The sequence below is a fragment of the Pectinophora gossypiella genome, chromosome 1 (assembly GCF_024362695.1).
Source record: "Pectinophora gossypiella chromosome 1, ilPecGoss1.1, whole genome shotgun sequence".
Classification (NCBI taxonomy): Eukaryota; Metazoa; Arthropoda; class Insecta; order Lepidoptera; family Gelechiidae; genus Pectinophora; species Pectinophora gossypiella.
The window spans coordinates 11,866,246-11,880,720 of NC_065404.1; the positions used below are offsets into that span (position 1 = coordinate 11,866,246).

The 14,475-nt window shown below is 40.4% G+C and overlaps 2 protein-coding genes across 2 annotated transcripts; one reads left to right on the forward strand and one right to left on the reverse strand.

Moving 5' to 3' along the window:
* Nucleotides 1–278: 278 nt before the first annotated feature.
* On the reverse strand, nucleotides 279–1,551 carry LOC126373572 (uncharacterized). Its single transcript, XM_050019785.1, has 3 exons — nucleotides 1,142–1,551; nucleotides 785–1,045; nucleotides 279–636 (listed from the first exon to the last, which is right to left on the reverse strand). The coding sequence occupies exons 1-3, from the start codon at nucleotides 1,440–1,442 to the stop codon at nucleotides 467–469; spliced, it is 732 nt and encodes a 243-aa protein (XP_049875742.1). The 5' UTR covers nucleotides 1,443–1,551; the 3' UTR covers nucleotides 279–466.
* A 907-nt stretch (nucleotides 1,552–2,458) lies between these two features.
* LOC126372055 (uncharacterized) lies at nucleotides 2,459–12,106 on the forward strand. Its single transcript, XM_050017616.1, has 5 exons — nucleotides 2,459–2,682; nucleotides 2,769–3,047; nucleotides 3,467–3,658; nucleotides 10,385–10,596; nucleotides 10,882–12,106. The coding sequence occupies exons 2-5, from the start codon at nucleotides 2,866–2,868 to the stop codon at nucleotides 12,042–12,044; spliced, it is 1,749 nt and encodes a 582-aa protein (XP_049873573.1). The 5' UTR covers nucleotides 2,459–2,682; nucleotides 2,769–2,865; the 3' UTR covers nucleotides 12,045–12,106.
* Nucleotides 12,107–14,475: the final 2,369 nt, after the last annotated feature.

Sequence of the window (14,475 nt, forward strand, 5' to 3'; positions counted from 1 at the left end):
TGTAAACTTAGATTAATAGGATGTGCAACTGCATTTTGACTGAAATAATGATCTTGTGATTGTGGTATGAATGTCTTAGTCAACAGTTATTCTTTATAATTTTATATTATCAAATGCATTTAGAATTCTGAGTTAGTTTATAATATATGCCAAATTGTTATTTTGTATATCAAATTATATTGTGTGATCCGCCGTAATTAAAAATCAATACCAATTTGTTTTGATGATTAATTTCTGTATTGCAATATACAATGTGCTGTTTATTTTCATGTAAACAATTGTAATTGTTCCATTATTATTTACAATGTGATTGAATTATACAATCTACATTTTATGTATCTTAAATGTAATGATTAAGCAAAATAAACATTTTATATGAGACTTTTAATGGTTTTTCAATTTCTATAACACACACAAAATGATAAAGAAACTATTATAATTATGTACAGATGAACGAGCTACACAGCTATGACAACGGCTTCAGGTCCTTCAAGTATGAACTGTAGTTCTCAAACATTTCTACAACTTCACTCTTCTTGTTGATTTGTTCATCATACTCGGGCCCGACTGCCCAAAGTGTTTCTAAATCATATATTTGTCTCACTTTGTCAGAGAAAACGTGTAAAGCAATATTACCTGGAAAATACAATAATACATCATTAATAATGTGTTTAATAAGATATAGACCAACTTTTAAAGGGGATTGAGTCAACCACCATGATATACAAGGCTCCTATTCGTGTTTATAATCCAATAAGAAATAAAATATTGTTATTGTGGTTACCTAAATCTAATGCAATCCATTCTTCAGAATCCTTCCCTTCAAGCCTTGGTATTGGATCATGTTTGTAACATTTTTTCTTATAGACTTTTCTAACAAACTCAGCCAGTGCTCGAATGTGCCTCTTACTGCGGGCACTGACTACAACAATGTAGTCACAATAGTTGATTTCTCTTGGTACTGTAGCTACAAATATATCTCTAGAATTCTCCCTCTGAAGTAAGTCTACTAAATCTTCAATTTCAAAAACACCGTTTTTACCTCCTGAAAAAATTTAATTTTAAAGTAAATTTTGTTTATTGGAATACGAAGGTAATCCAACTATGATTTTTTATAAACACATTTAAGACGAAGCCTTACTTTCAAGATTTATGCCATCAAATTCATCGCTTAATAGGGGATACTTTTCTTCTGCATGTAATTCATCGACGGTGTGCTCGATCACAGGCGAATTATCTTCTGTTATCACCTGGTACTTGCCGGCTATGGCCGGGGTCGCTTGACTCTGCTTGTTTGGTTTCGGTGTATGTCGAGGATGACCTAAACAAACTCCACAATGTATTTGTCTCAAATGCGTAACTCTACAAACAGAGCTTTGTCCGGATAAAACACTGGGTTTCTGTAAATGCATTAGTGTCCGTGATAGCATTTTCTTAAACATTTTGCACTTTTGTTGAATATCTATTTCTTTTCAATGAACTTTTCCTAATTAAATCAAGTTATAATTTGCAATATTTCAAGTCTTTCTTGTAAATAACCTCAAATTTGAAAAAAAAATAAAAAATGTCAAAACAATGGTATTACAATTCGGTTACATACACGTACTAATTAAGTTTATTTTAAAATCGATCGATTTCGCATTAAAATATAATGAACATGTATCCGAATCAACAAACAAAGCAATGTTGCCAAAGACAGAAAAAATAAATTCTTATTTATTTAGAGTGCCAACCCATGAAAATTTTAAATATTCCCGCGTAACTACAAGAAAATAGTTTTGGTAAGTTTTATTCAAATACATTATAATACTTCGTAAAATAATGTCTTTAGTTATATTATAGGAACGCTACGAATAAAAAATAGGAACGTAATAAGGTGAACGTTATGCAGATAATAGAACTAGCATACATGAATTAAGAAAACAACCTTGGCATTAAAGTTCTAAACTGGATAATATAACGAACCACAAAGTATGTAACACTTCAAAGGACAATATAATTATTATAACGTTGACCTGTACAGCTGTTCGGTGGCCAAATTCACAGATGTGGCATTTCGCTATTATTCTAGTTAAATAATAATAATTGTTATGTCTTATTATGTGTTTGTTTCAGTCGAATTGGTTTTTACTGTATTGGCTGAATGTAAAATTGTAAAAAATAAAATAACTAAATGGCTTGCAGTTAATCAAATGCAGTTCTAACATTCATTTAAAATAAATCATAGCTTATACATCATTATAAATATTTAAGTAGTATTGATAATATTTTTGAATTTTGATGCACTGGAGATTGCTGAAGTTTCAAAATCTAACGAATTAGATAGTATAGTTCTTAATCCAGCAGAGAAGGTGAAATAAACTATACTGTTTCGATAATATGTACAGTAATTATAAAACAACAGTGCAATGTAAGTATGTCAGTAGCTATCTGGCTTGACTCAACACCTGTTATCTTATCTCGATTATCAATAGGTGTGGGCAGCGACGCTAGTTTGCTTTACTTTTTTCATTTGTTGAAAACAAAACACATTTTCAAATAATTACTGTGGTCTCGAATTGTCGTAAAATAATAATAGTATTTAGTGTTTTTGGAATTGGTGCGGACAGTGAACGTTTTATGTTTAAGTTATTGATTACTCTATGACAAAGATGTAAACTGTGAAGTGTCTCTATAATGAAGGTAAGAGTCGATGCCATAATCCTAATGTGCTTGTCATTGCCATTGTGGTGAAAGGATTAACCAACTTGAGTGGAATGTTTTTGCAGGTTCCGCCGGAATAGTGAAGGTACCTACCTACTACCTACGAGACTCGGAGAGACTATCCTTGCAAACTTTGATAAATGACAGTGACTTATAGATGACATGGTGGCTTGTGAGTTAGATAAGGAAGTCTCAGGGGAGGTGTTAGGATGGAGGCTGCCGGCTTGGCAGGCTTTGTTGTTCCACCGAGTCTTACCCTCATGTGGAGGACTCATAGTATATCTCACTGTTATGTGCTATGACATTGCGCTCATCTACGAGCATTATAATAATGGACACAGTGGGTAAGTTGAAAGTTTCGTTATTAAGAAAAGTACTTATTATACTTACTTACTTATAAGCCAAAATTACTTACCTATCTTCCTAGAGCACAGAGTCTAGGGAACTAATATTGTACGGTTTAACGTAACCTCCGTTATGCCGTTGATCTATGGAAGTAAGTAGTCGTTACATGAGTTATGTCAGGGGCTTTTGGCGGCTCAATAGTAACCCTGACACCAGGGTTGATGAGGTTGGTACTCCACCTCACAACCCACACGATAGAAGAAGGTTTATTATTGTTCTCCCGCAGCTATCTCTGGGTTAAGTAGAAGAGATCTCTCTTAGAGATAAGTCCTCCCTTGTTAACATCCATTTCATGTTTGTAATGTAACTAGTAGTACAATAAAGAATATTTGTTTTAATATTATCTGTTATGTAACAGGGTAGGGGCCTTCTGCATAGTTCTGATGTCGTTGCCAGCGGTCATATCCCTGGTGTTTACTCTGGCTTCCCCACCACCGAACCTGCAGACCGAGCTGTCAGCTTTTTCGATCAACGTTGAGAAGAAGGAACTAAAATGGATCGCCATGCAGTTTCTCAACTGCTTGTTCTTCCCTATCGCCGCGATTGGCAGGTCAGTTGCATCTTTATGAAAGGTAGAGCCAAAAAGAAAATGCGCCAATGCTCCAGACCCCGGTTGATTGACACGTATATAGGCCTATGTATGAGACGTATATAGGTTTATGTATGTATGTGTTATGAGCATAGAATAAAGAATTTATAAATTCTACCGTTTTATATATAACTCTTCCGCCCGCTTCAATTTTTGGCGCCGTGGGTGTGCTGCCGCCAAATGATATTTTCGGGGTACCGAACTGAACATAGTACCCCGCTAGTCACGAGCTGGTAGTGTGACTAGGGATCGACGATCCAACGGTGTTATGTTGGAAGTTGTATATATTGTGGCACCTCTACTTTTAAATAACGCACATTTACAAACACGCAGCGGACGGCCAATCCGAGCGCCCGCCCGCCTCTATGATTAAATGTATTTTTGGTTGGCACTACCTACTACCTTTACCAGTGTCGCCATATTTCTTTCTCTCTTGTTAATCTGTGTTTGTGTTCACCGGGTCGTTTTCAGTTGTTGTTATATTAATCTTGTCAAATCTAGTGGAAAACCTCATTAAAGTAAACTGTGATTCCAAAATCATATTAGTTTAATTTCCGTCTAACACATTCAACCTAAATTTGGCTGCCCAACGTTCGGCACGAACAAACGAGTTCGAATGAAAGTTGAACTTTGTGAACATTGTGAAGTGTTGAACAGTGAAACACGTGCTTGGGATTCTGGTGATCTGAACTGATCACGCATCCGCCGCGTTGTACTTTGTGTGTGAGTGTGTTAGACGTTCCTGGTTTCGCCTGACCGCCGCGGCTGAAGAGCTGGCTGGCGGGCGGAACGTCGGTTGTCATTGTCATTTGTTCGCCTGACGGGAATTCCCCGAGGCTGAGCATTTGTAACGCTTGCCTGCGAACGCTAAGGGCCGAGGCTGAGCGTGCGCCGAGCGCCGCGCGCCCCGTGGTTTACATTAGCCGGCATACAAGGGAAGTGACCTTACTTTTACTATTGATTTGACATCTTACCTAAGACTGAACTCTGGAAAAGTTCTGCAGTGATATCTGTATAATTTGGACTATAGAATCATTTTGAGAACATTGAACCCATCGGTGAACATTATAAAGTTCTATACCTACCAGTGATAAAGTTAGATATTTTGTGGTAATATTAGGACTATTTTCAATAATCAATATAATATTGATGAAAATTATAACGCTCCGTTGTTATCAGTGATAAAGATAATACTTTTGTGATAATATTGGGACATTTAAATAATCTTTTATTAATGAACATTATAAAGCTCCGTTGTTATCAGTGATAAAGATTGTTATCAGTTGTAAAGATAATACTTTTGTGATAATTTTGGGACAATTTAAATACTTTTTTATTAATGAACATTATAAAGCTCTGTTGTTATCAGTGATAAAGAGAATACTTTTGTGATAATATCAGGACAATTAAGACATTTACAAAAAAAAATTGGTGAACATTTTAAAATAAATAACCTCAATTATCAGTGATAAAGTTGCAAACTTTTGTGATAACAAAAATAATATTGAACTCTTAATTAGTGAATATTTTAAATAACTTTCTACATGTTCTATTTTCCAAATAGAATCTTATCAGTGAAAACAGAGGTTTGTGATAAGAAGAGACATTTTAATTGTTGGGTGATTCCCATATTTTGTGAACGTGATTCTCATTATTATAAACTTTATATTTTTTACATCCGGAATCTTATCAGTGATAAAGACTAGTATAGTATTTTGTGATAAGACGGGATTGTTTATAAACTTTTGTTGTTGTGTACTTCATAAAATAAACAAGAAAAATGGTGTTGACACGGTCTAGGGCCAATAGTTTGGGGCGTATTGATACTGTGACACAGCAGCCAGAGGATGCGCATGGGGGCGTGACCACGCCTTCAGAGAACATTTCGCCTGCTCCACAGGAGTCGCCGCCTATACCTGGTTTTCCAGGGTTTCCTGTACCACAACCGATGTTTGCAATGACAGATGAACAGTTTAATCGAATGATGTCGATGATGAAACCATCTTCTACAAGTAATTTTGCAGGATGTACCGCCAGATTTGATGGAAAACGGGATTCTGATGTGGGTGCATTCATCGATGCTATATGCATTTACAAAGACTGTGTACTGATGGACGACGACATAGCATTAAGAGGATTACCAATGCTTTTAACAGATTTAGCAGCGACATGGTGGAAAGGCGTGAAATCTTCAGTTGCTACTTGGACTGAGGCTCTGTACTTACTGACACAAACTTATGGAGTTCGCCTTCCCCCACATAAGATATATAAAGAAATCTTTGCTCGCGTCCAGGGAGAAGAACCAACAGATATTTTTATAACGAAAGCTAGAGCCTTGATAGCACAGCTGCCTCCGAATACACTGCCAGAGAACCCAGTTCAGATTGATATGGTCTACGGTATCCTTAGTCGTCGTATACGGGAAAGAGTGCCAAGGTCATCGTTCTCTTCGTTCGCTGAGCTCTTAGAGAAGGTTCGCGCTGTCGAGGATTTATTTGATGAGGAACGGGTGCGCTCCCATACACGTGCGCCAACCGCGTCTTCTTCAGCTCCTGGTGCAACTACCTCATCTACCTTCGGATCTTCATCTCCATCTACTTCTATGAGTCATGCCAAGGGACAGCCCCGGTGTAAATATTGTAAGAAAGTTGGACACGAACGGTCTGCTTGCCCGAAACTGGCTAAGAGGTCTCCTAGAGAGCACAGCGAGAGCAACGTCGAGGTGAAGTCACCATCCCCCGCCTTGGTATGCTTTGGGTGCGGTGCGCCTGGCGTCATCAGAGCTAACTGTACTACGTGTAAGGCGACGGCTCAGCATCCAGCGCCGACGACGTGGACAACATCGTTCCAAACTGTGGATTTAAAGTCTTTGGACTCACAACCACGGCCAATGGTAGAAATTAAAGTGCATGGTGCAGTTGGTAAAGTGCTTGTCGATACTGGTGCGAAAATATCTGTCGCGAGTGAATCGTTAAAAAAGGTTCTTTGTGAAAACGGACACACATTTAGTAGTAAGAACTTAGAAATTAAGTTAGCTAATGGAACTATAATTGACCAGTTAGTAGAGATTGCTACAGCTGATGTTCAATTAAATGGTGTAGTGGTGCCCACCGAATTTGTGGTGTTGCCTGGTGCCACGGATACCCTATTAGAGACCAATTTTCTATATAGAACTGGTATGATACTTGACCTCCAGCATGGTAGGTATACTTTGGATAGGCTCAAGGGCGTTTCTTTCCCTTTCAGCTTTGAAGTTAACCACGTGGAGGCTGTGTCATCTTTAAGTCTGCGTGAGGATGAAGGTACGATGTTGACGACGTCGGAAAGGAAGATGATTTCTAAGGTACTCGATGAGTACGCAGATGTCTTCGCTCCAGGGGGAGCGCCTACTGAGTATGCAGTACACCGTATCGATACGGGTGACAGCGCTCCAGTCGCCGTGCCGCCGTACAGGCTATCACCAGCTAAAAAGGAAATCGTTCGTGCTGAACTTGACAAAATGCTGGAAGAAGGAGTTATTGAGGAGGCTGAGTCAGAGTGGGCCTCGCCGGTTGTCTTGGTTCCCAAGAAGAACGGAGAAATCCGTTTCTGCGTGGATTATCGCCGGTTGAACGCCGTGACTCGGACCGATAAATATCCTCTTCCGCTCATTGACGAGTTGTTGTCTTCGTCAGTGGTAGCGCCTGCTTCAGGTGCTTGCGTGATGTCCACGCTAGATCTTCGTGCAGGTTATTGGCAGGTGTCTGTCGCTGCAGAGGATCGACATAAAACTGCTTTTACGACTCCTTTTGGAACGTTTCAGTTTCGTCGGATGCCATTTGGCTTAAAAAACTCGCCAGCGACTTTTCAACGCCTTATTGATAGGTTTAGAACAGGTATGCAGGTGTGCGTGTTCGCCTATTTGGACGATTTACTTGTCATCTCATCTGACCTACAGTCACACTTGGAGGATCTTCGACGTGTCCTTGATCGACTTCGCCTGTTCGGCTTGCGAGCGAACAGAGAGAAATGCGTCTTTGCGAGAGATAAGGTAACTTACCTCGGGCATGTCGTCTCGGCAAAGGGCATTGAGCCTGACCCCGACAAGGTATCCGCCGTGTTGTGTAGGGATCCGCCAAGAAATCTTAAGGAGTTGAGGACATTTTTACAGAGTTGCTCTTGGTTTCGGAAATTCATTCCAGAGTTTTCTAAGATAGCTCAACCGTTGACGATGTTGACTCGAAAGAATCAGTGTTGGGTATGGGAAGATCCGCAAGTTCGAGCTTTTGAGGAACTCAGAGGTCGGTTAGCCTCCGCGCCAATTCTTCAACAACCTGATTTTAGTCGACCATTTATCCTTCGAACGGATGCTAGCTCTCATGCACTCGGAGCAGTGCTTATGCAAGGAGACAGCCCCACTACAGAACGACCCATAGAATATGCCAGTCGGCTACTCACAAGTGCTGAACGCAACTACAGCACGACAGAGCGTGAAGCGTTAGCCGTGATCTGGGCTTTAGAGCGCTTCCGGGGTTATGTAGAGGGTTCGCCTGTAATTATTGGTACTGACCACCAGCCATTAAAATGGCTTCTGTCGATAAAGACACCGAGTGGACGTCTTGCTCGATGGGCTATGAAAATTCAGTCATATAACTTAAAACTAAAATACACACCTGGGCGTGTTAATGTCGTTGCAGACACACTTAGTCGACCAGTCGGAGAGTTTTCGGAAGAGCGGGAGACCTGTTCCATTTGTCCTGTTTCAGTAGACTTACCTCACCGCGGGCCTGTTGAAATCCGTGCTGCTCAGTTGGAGGATCCGGAGATCGCGAGGATCTTGAAGGACTTCGAGGAAGAGGATCAGGGTTTTACGCGCTGGACTGATAGAGGCTATTATGTTTCCCAGGGGGTGTTATATCGGGTGGATCCCGATGGTGACTCAGAGGAGCCGCAGTTAGTGGTTCCGCAGTCGATGCGAGAGGAGCTTATGAAGCAACTCCACGACGCGCCTACAGCTGGTCATCTGGGTGTAGATAGGACTCTTAAAAAGATCAAGGAGCGTTATTTCTTTCCCCAGATGCGGCAGTATGTGATGCAGTATTTGAAGTCTTGTGACCTTTGCCAGGCTTTCAAGCCGAGCAACCAGAAACCAGCTGGTTTGCTGCAAACGCCTGTGTTACACCAACGGTTTGAGGTATTGGCTATGGACCTTTTTGGTCCACTTCCGGAAGGAAGTCGAGGAGAGAGGTGGATCTTTCTGGTGGAGGATGTATCAACGCGCTGGGTCGAGCTGTATGCGTTACAGGAGGCGACTGCAGAGGCTTGTGCACGCGTCCTTATTGAAGAGTTTTTCCTAAGATACGGACTTCCGCGTCGTATTATCTCGGATAACGGGACTCAATTTGTGTCCGCCGTGATGCAGAAATGCATGTTCGCTTTAGGGATCGCACAAAACTTGACGCCATTTTACCATCCCCAGGCCAACCCTGCTGAGCGTAAAAACAGAGGCTATGCTGGCGATTATCGTGAATTCTGACCACCGAGATTGGCCTCAACATTTAAGTGCTGTTAGGTTCGCACTTAACACTACATATAATCAATTCACCGGTCATACGGCCGCTTATTTAACTTTCGCTAGGGAACTGCGTTCTCCCTACGATGTTATTAACGATATCCGCTCCATTGTGGAGAAGGAAAATTTCGTCCCGCAAATCACTCCATATTTGCGAAGATTTGTAGAGACTTTGAAAGAGGTACGTTTTAGGCAAGAGCATCAACAAGACCTCCGCAAGGAAACCGCCGACCAGAGTCGTCGAGAGGGTATTCGTTTCCAGGTGGGTGATCGTGTCCTTGTCACTAATCACGCTCTAAGCGATGCTGCAAAAGGAGTCACGAAGAAGTTCAGCCCACGTCGTATCGGACCTTTTCGGGTGCGTAGAGTGGTTTCGGCTACTACCTACGAGTTGGAGGATGCTGAGGGTTCTCTTCGAGGTAAATATCATACCAGTCTTCTCACTCCTTACTCGGGTGATACCGCGCCGGTGGTGTCACGTAAGAAGGGTAGACCCAAGTCGCGACCGGGACGGTCTGGAGACTTGAAGGGGGAGGATGTGGCACCTCTACTTTTAAATAACGCACATTTACAAACACGCAGCGGACGGCCAATCCGAGCGCCCGTCCGCCTCTATGATTAAATGTATTTTTGGTTGGCACTACCTACTACCTTTACCGGTGTCGCCATATTTCTTTCTCTCTTGTTAATCTGTGTTTGTGTTCACCGGGTCGTTTTCAGTTGTTGTTATATTAATCTTGTCAAATCTAGTGGAAAACCTCATTAAAGTAAACTGTGATTCCAAAATCATATTAGTTTAATTTCCGTCTAACACATTCAACCTAAAATATGAGTCTTGCTGTGTAAACTTTGATATCGCGTTTCACGACTGGTTGAAGACTGCATTATTGAATGTGGCGCCATCTGTTGCATGTGGGCGGAACTAGCTGGCCGACTAGTTGGGTCCGTCCGCCACAAATTCGTATCGCTGCCTACCTTTGTGCGGTCGTAAGCGCGCGGACTGTTCCTTGATCGCACTTACGCGTTAGGCAGCACACGGTAAGAATGAGATTTTTATATGCAGTATCAGGGGTGTGATACAAGGGTGTGTTTGACACTTATGAAATAATAAACAGTAAAACTATATTCGTTTACAGATACTGTCACCAGATATTCTGGTGGACAGAAGCCGTGTACGCTACTCGAGCTGACGACGAGGATAGGATCCGCGAAGCACTGACCACGGCGAGAGCACCAGCGCCCATGGAACTCTACCTGTTTCTTCAAGCCTTCATCCACTCAGCACCACATGCCCTGGTCAACATTCTCGATCTGATGGCTCGTTTTAATGACCCGGTTTTTGAAAAAGGTACGTATCGTAGCTATGTTTTTGAAGGCACAGGTCTACTACTTACAAATACTAGAAAACATTTTCACATTTAGGTAAGTACCTACCTGACACATTATTCTACTCAGTAGGTTGCAATGTGTTTTATGACACGTCCACGTCCATTGAGTGCTAAGTAAATTACTTTTATTAAGTTTAGAAACCCCAAGGGTATTTTATTATGAGCATCTACGTTCGGAATTCGAGAGAGTGAATATGTATTTTATACCTTACCTCTTTATTCAAAACATGTTTTGTACTTTTCAGTATCAGTACAAGCTGTAAGCATAATCGCATCCATGCTAAGAATGGCCAGTACAGCTACGATGTACAGGCGTTTTGAGAGGGAGAAACTTTGCGGCCGGAAATATCCTTGGATAGTCAATATTACAACTAAAGACTTTTCCGATTACAAGGAGGAAAAAGTCGAAGAACAAAATGAGGAGCCAATCTACGAACCCATTTTGAAGAAACAATCTTTTACGTCAGAAAAAGCTGCTGAAGTTAGATCTGATGTAAACAGCGACTTGATACAATTTTCTCCAATGGAGGACAAAAAGTCGCCCTGGGAAGACGATTACTCGGATTCTGGGACAAGCTCAGACTACTTACCCCCCGGTGTATTTAGTGACACTTCTCCAAGGCCATCACTGAACAGTGACAATGAGTACGTGAGGCCTATTTCGATCATAGATAGAGTAGCGCCGAGACGCCGAGACACGCAGTTCACGATTGAAAGAGTTGAGATAGTACCACCGCCGGCGATACCGGCACCCCGGCCCATGTCTTTGGCGGCATGGGCAGAGAAAATGGTTGAGAATGCGGAGTCCATTCCGTCATGGCTTTCAGCGCCTCCTAGATATAAATATGGGGAGCAGTATGTAATACCGGAAGAGCCCGAGCTTCCTCGGAGAGTGCCGCGGTCTTACATGCGAGGGCTAGAGCCACAGGATGCGTCGGCAGCTCTCATACAGTTCCTAGGATGGTACGCATTCTTCGTGGCACGGTTGCTCTCGATGGCCGCATTTATCAATTGCGTGCCCGTCATAGCGATCATAATCCTGATGTCGCATTACCAAATAATGCTGCTGTTCCTAATTGTCCCTCAAGCGAGTACCGTGAGGAGGGGCTTCTACATATTCCTGGCGTTCATATACTTGTTCTGTTTGATGGAGTTCAAGATCCGTTTCCGGCACGTGCGCGTGTGGCATGTGTTTTGGATCATAGTGTGCACAATAGAGACCATTATATTCACAGCCCTCTGGGCCAACATAGGCAACGATTTTGGCGATTGGTGGAGTATGTACGTAGTAAACGTAATAACATTTAGTTTGTTATTGAGTTATATATGTTTTCTTGTATATTTCGTTCTGTTGAAACCGAGGGAAACTGTTGTTTATATAAACAAGAACAACGGTTCCACTAAATAGCTGTGAATTGTTTGCGAATAAGAATAGTGTTCTGGAAATTATATGAAGTCATGAACGGTTTAGTTTCTTTGTTTTCTATGGAATGTCCTTGAACCGATGTTGCGCTTGATTGACTGCATGTCTACTTGGTGATTAACACATTATGTCGCACACAGATGTTATTGTGCTCTACCTAGTGTAGAGGATGATAAAAAATACAGCGACTTTGAGTTGACCACGTTATATAATTAATTACGCCCACACAATATACGTTATTTACAGTTCGTTGATCGTAGATAAAGAAGGGAGAAAAAGTATTGCCATTTTTTTCAATAATAAGTAATAAATATTATTTGTTGGATGTTACCAACACATTGGTGCTAATTCCTGTAAACACCATCTAATTTTATTTTAGGTTATATCTGTCATTTTCTTATCCGCCGAAAACGAAAGGGACGGGTAATCGACAAGCATAAAATTTATGGAACACACGTCAATTTTAAGCACAAATCTAAAACAACCGTCTAAAAATTCGCCCGGGTTATTCATTTATTTACTCATTCTTCCTAAAATTAAGAGCTGTCAATCATCCGTCCCTTTCCTTTTCGGCGGATAAGAAAATGACAGGTATAACTTAAAGTAAAATTAAGAGATGTCTGCAGGAATCGGGGCCATTATCTAAGTTGGTACCTGTTTATTTGTAAAAGTTTATAAGAATAAAAACGTAAAAACCTTAGTAAATTCATTGGAGTGGAAATTTATGGAAATGGCAGAAAAGGCCTACTGATGTTAGGTATTTCGGAAAAAAATATATTCTGTGAGACTACCTAACTAGATAATGAAATCAAAGTCGTATCTAGCCACATTGAAAGTGAAGTCTCAGTGAACTATAACTAATTAAATTATCTTTCGTGTCTAGAAATCCGAAAAATACATACAATAAATCATTGCTCTACTGATTGTCCCAGGTTCGGTAAACCTTCTTGGAAAGAATCCCTTACCACTAAAGCATTTTTAATAACAAATTGTAATCTATATAAAACGTTATTAAGTGCCTACTTATAACGTTACAAGTTCGAATACTTCTACAGTGAGTAGACGTAGACGTACAAACGGACTACGAATCCTGAAGCAATTCATATAAAAAGCAATATCGCTATTTGACATTTGTTCACATTGCGCACTTATTTTTATATAAGTATGTGCAAACGTCCAATTGCAATATTGCTTTTGCTTTGATGTTGTTTTTTTAATCCCCAGGTAAGTACTTCAATTCTCAGTAATGTTATCGTGCTATCTAAGACGGCCACTGCGTGTAACATCAAAACATCGTGTTGCATCGAAATGCATGATGCATGACCTATTCTTCCAAACAGTACGTCTGATATGCCGTAAGAGTACCAATGTAACATACCAACGGCAATAAACAATGTTCTGGCGCACTTCAAAGAACTCGGTACATCTGTGATTGAAGTTTCCCTTTTGTTACAGCTGCTACATTTTTAAGTGGAGATGCTTTATTTTTGTTCCGTTTGTGGACTTTCGAAATAGTGTAAAGCAAAAGTACGATGCTGTGATAGCCCAGTTGGTAGAACGCTTGCCTCTCACTTTGAGGTCGCACGTTCGAATTCAGCACAGGCCTAAACCAATGATTGTCGAATTTATTTTCGAATTCATATTTGGATTATAAATTATTACCTAGGTACCACGTGCTCAACGATGAAGGAAAACATCGCGAGGAAACCCACATCTCCGAGAAATGCATTTGCGGAGGTATGTGACCTAACCTGTATTGAGCTGCTTTTCCCTTCACGGGTTGGAAGGTCAGACAGGCAATGGCTTTTGTAAAAAAATCGGACCTGTCAAATCTTCAGGTTAAGTAAACCCTGTGAAAAACGGGATAATGTTAGGGAGATGATAATGCTAAAAACGTACTACTAAAAGTCGGTAATAATACTTATCTACAACATTTCTTTATGTTTTTGCTAAAATAATTAAATGAAAACAGAAACATAAATTAAAGAAACATTAGTTTTGAGATTGCTTATATAACTATATAAGACCAAGGACAAATTATGGAAAAAAAAGTGTAGTTTACGAAGGAGTGCAGCTTTATAACCATCTACCCACTGAGATTAAAAATACTAAAACTCTAAATATCTTTAAAAAGGCATTAAAAGCCCACATTCTTAAACATTATTAATGGTTTTAATCGTAGTGTGAATCTTGTGTTGCTGGTGGATGGAACAATTAAAGTGTCGACGCATATGGAACACAGATACCTACCTACTAATTAGTATAGTAAGTCTCGGAATGTTATTTAAGTACCTACCTACCTTAGTCCAATTCCAATGTTGTTTAAACTACTATATTATGAAATTGATTGTTTCTCAGTAAGCGAATCAAATGTATTCTTTTGAGAAATAAAGTATCTTAAACCTTAACCTTACCT

Bases quoted from the DNA above. Each gene is read 5' to 3' on its own strand.
- LOC126373572 (XM_050019785.1), bottom strand. From the start codon at position 1,442: ATGTTTAAGAAAATGCTATCACGGACACTAATGCATTTACAGAAACCC. The intron at 1,046-1,141 runs GTAAGGCTTCGT...AAATTTTTTCAG, and splicing joins TGATGGCATAAATCTTGAAA to GAGGTAAAAACGGTGTTTTT. The intron at 637-784 runs GTAACCACAATA...TGTATTTTCCAG, and splicing joins ATGGATTGCATTAGATTTAG to GTAATATTGCTTTACACGTT.
- LOC126372055 (XM_050017616.1), top strand. From the start codon at position 2,866: ATGGTGGCTTGTGAGTTAGATAAGGAAGTCTCAGGGGAGGTGTTAGGA. The intron at 3,048-3,466 runs GTAAGTTGAAAG...GTTATGTAACAG, and splicing joins TATAATAATGGACACAGTGG to GGTAGGGGCCTTCTGCATAG. The intron at 10,597-10,881 runs GTACGTATCGTA...TGTACTTTTCAG, and splicing joins TGACCCGGTTTTTGAAAAAG to TATCAGTACAAGCTGTAAGC.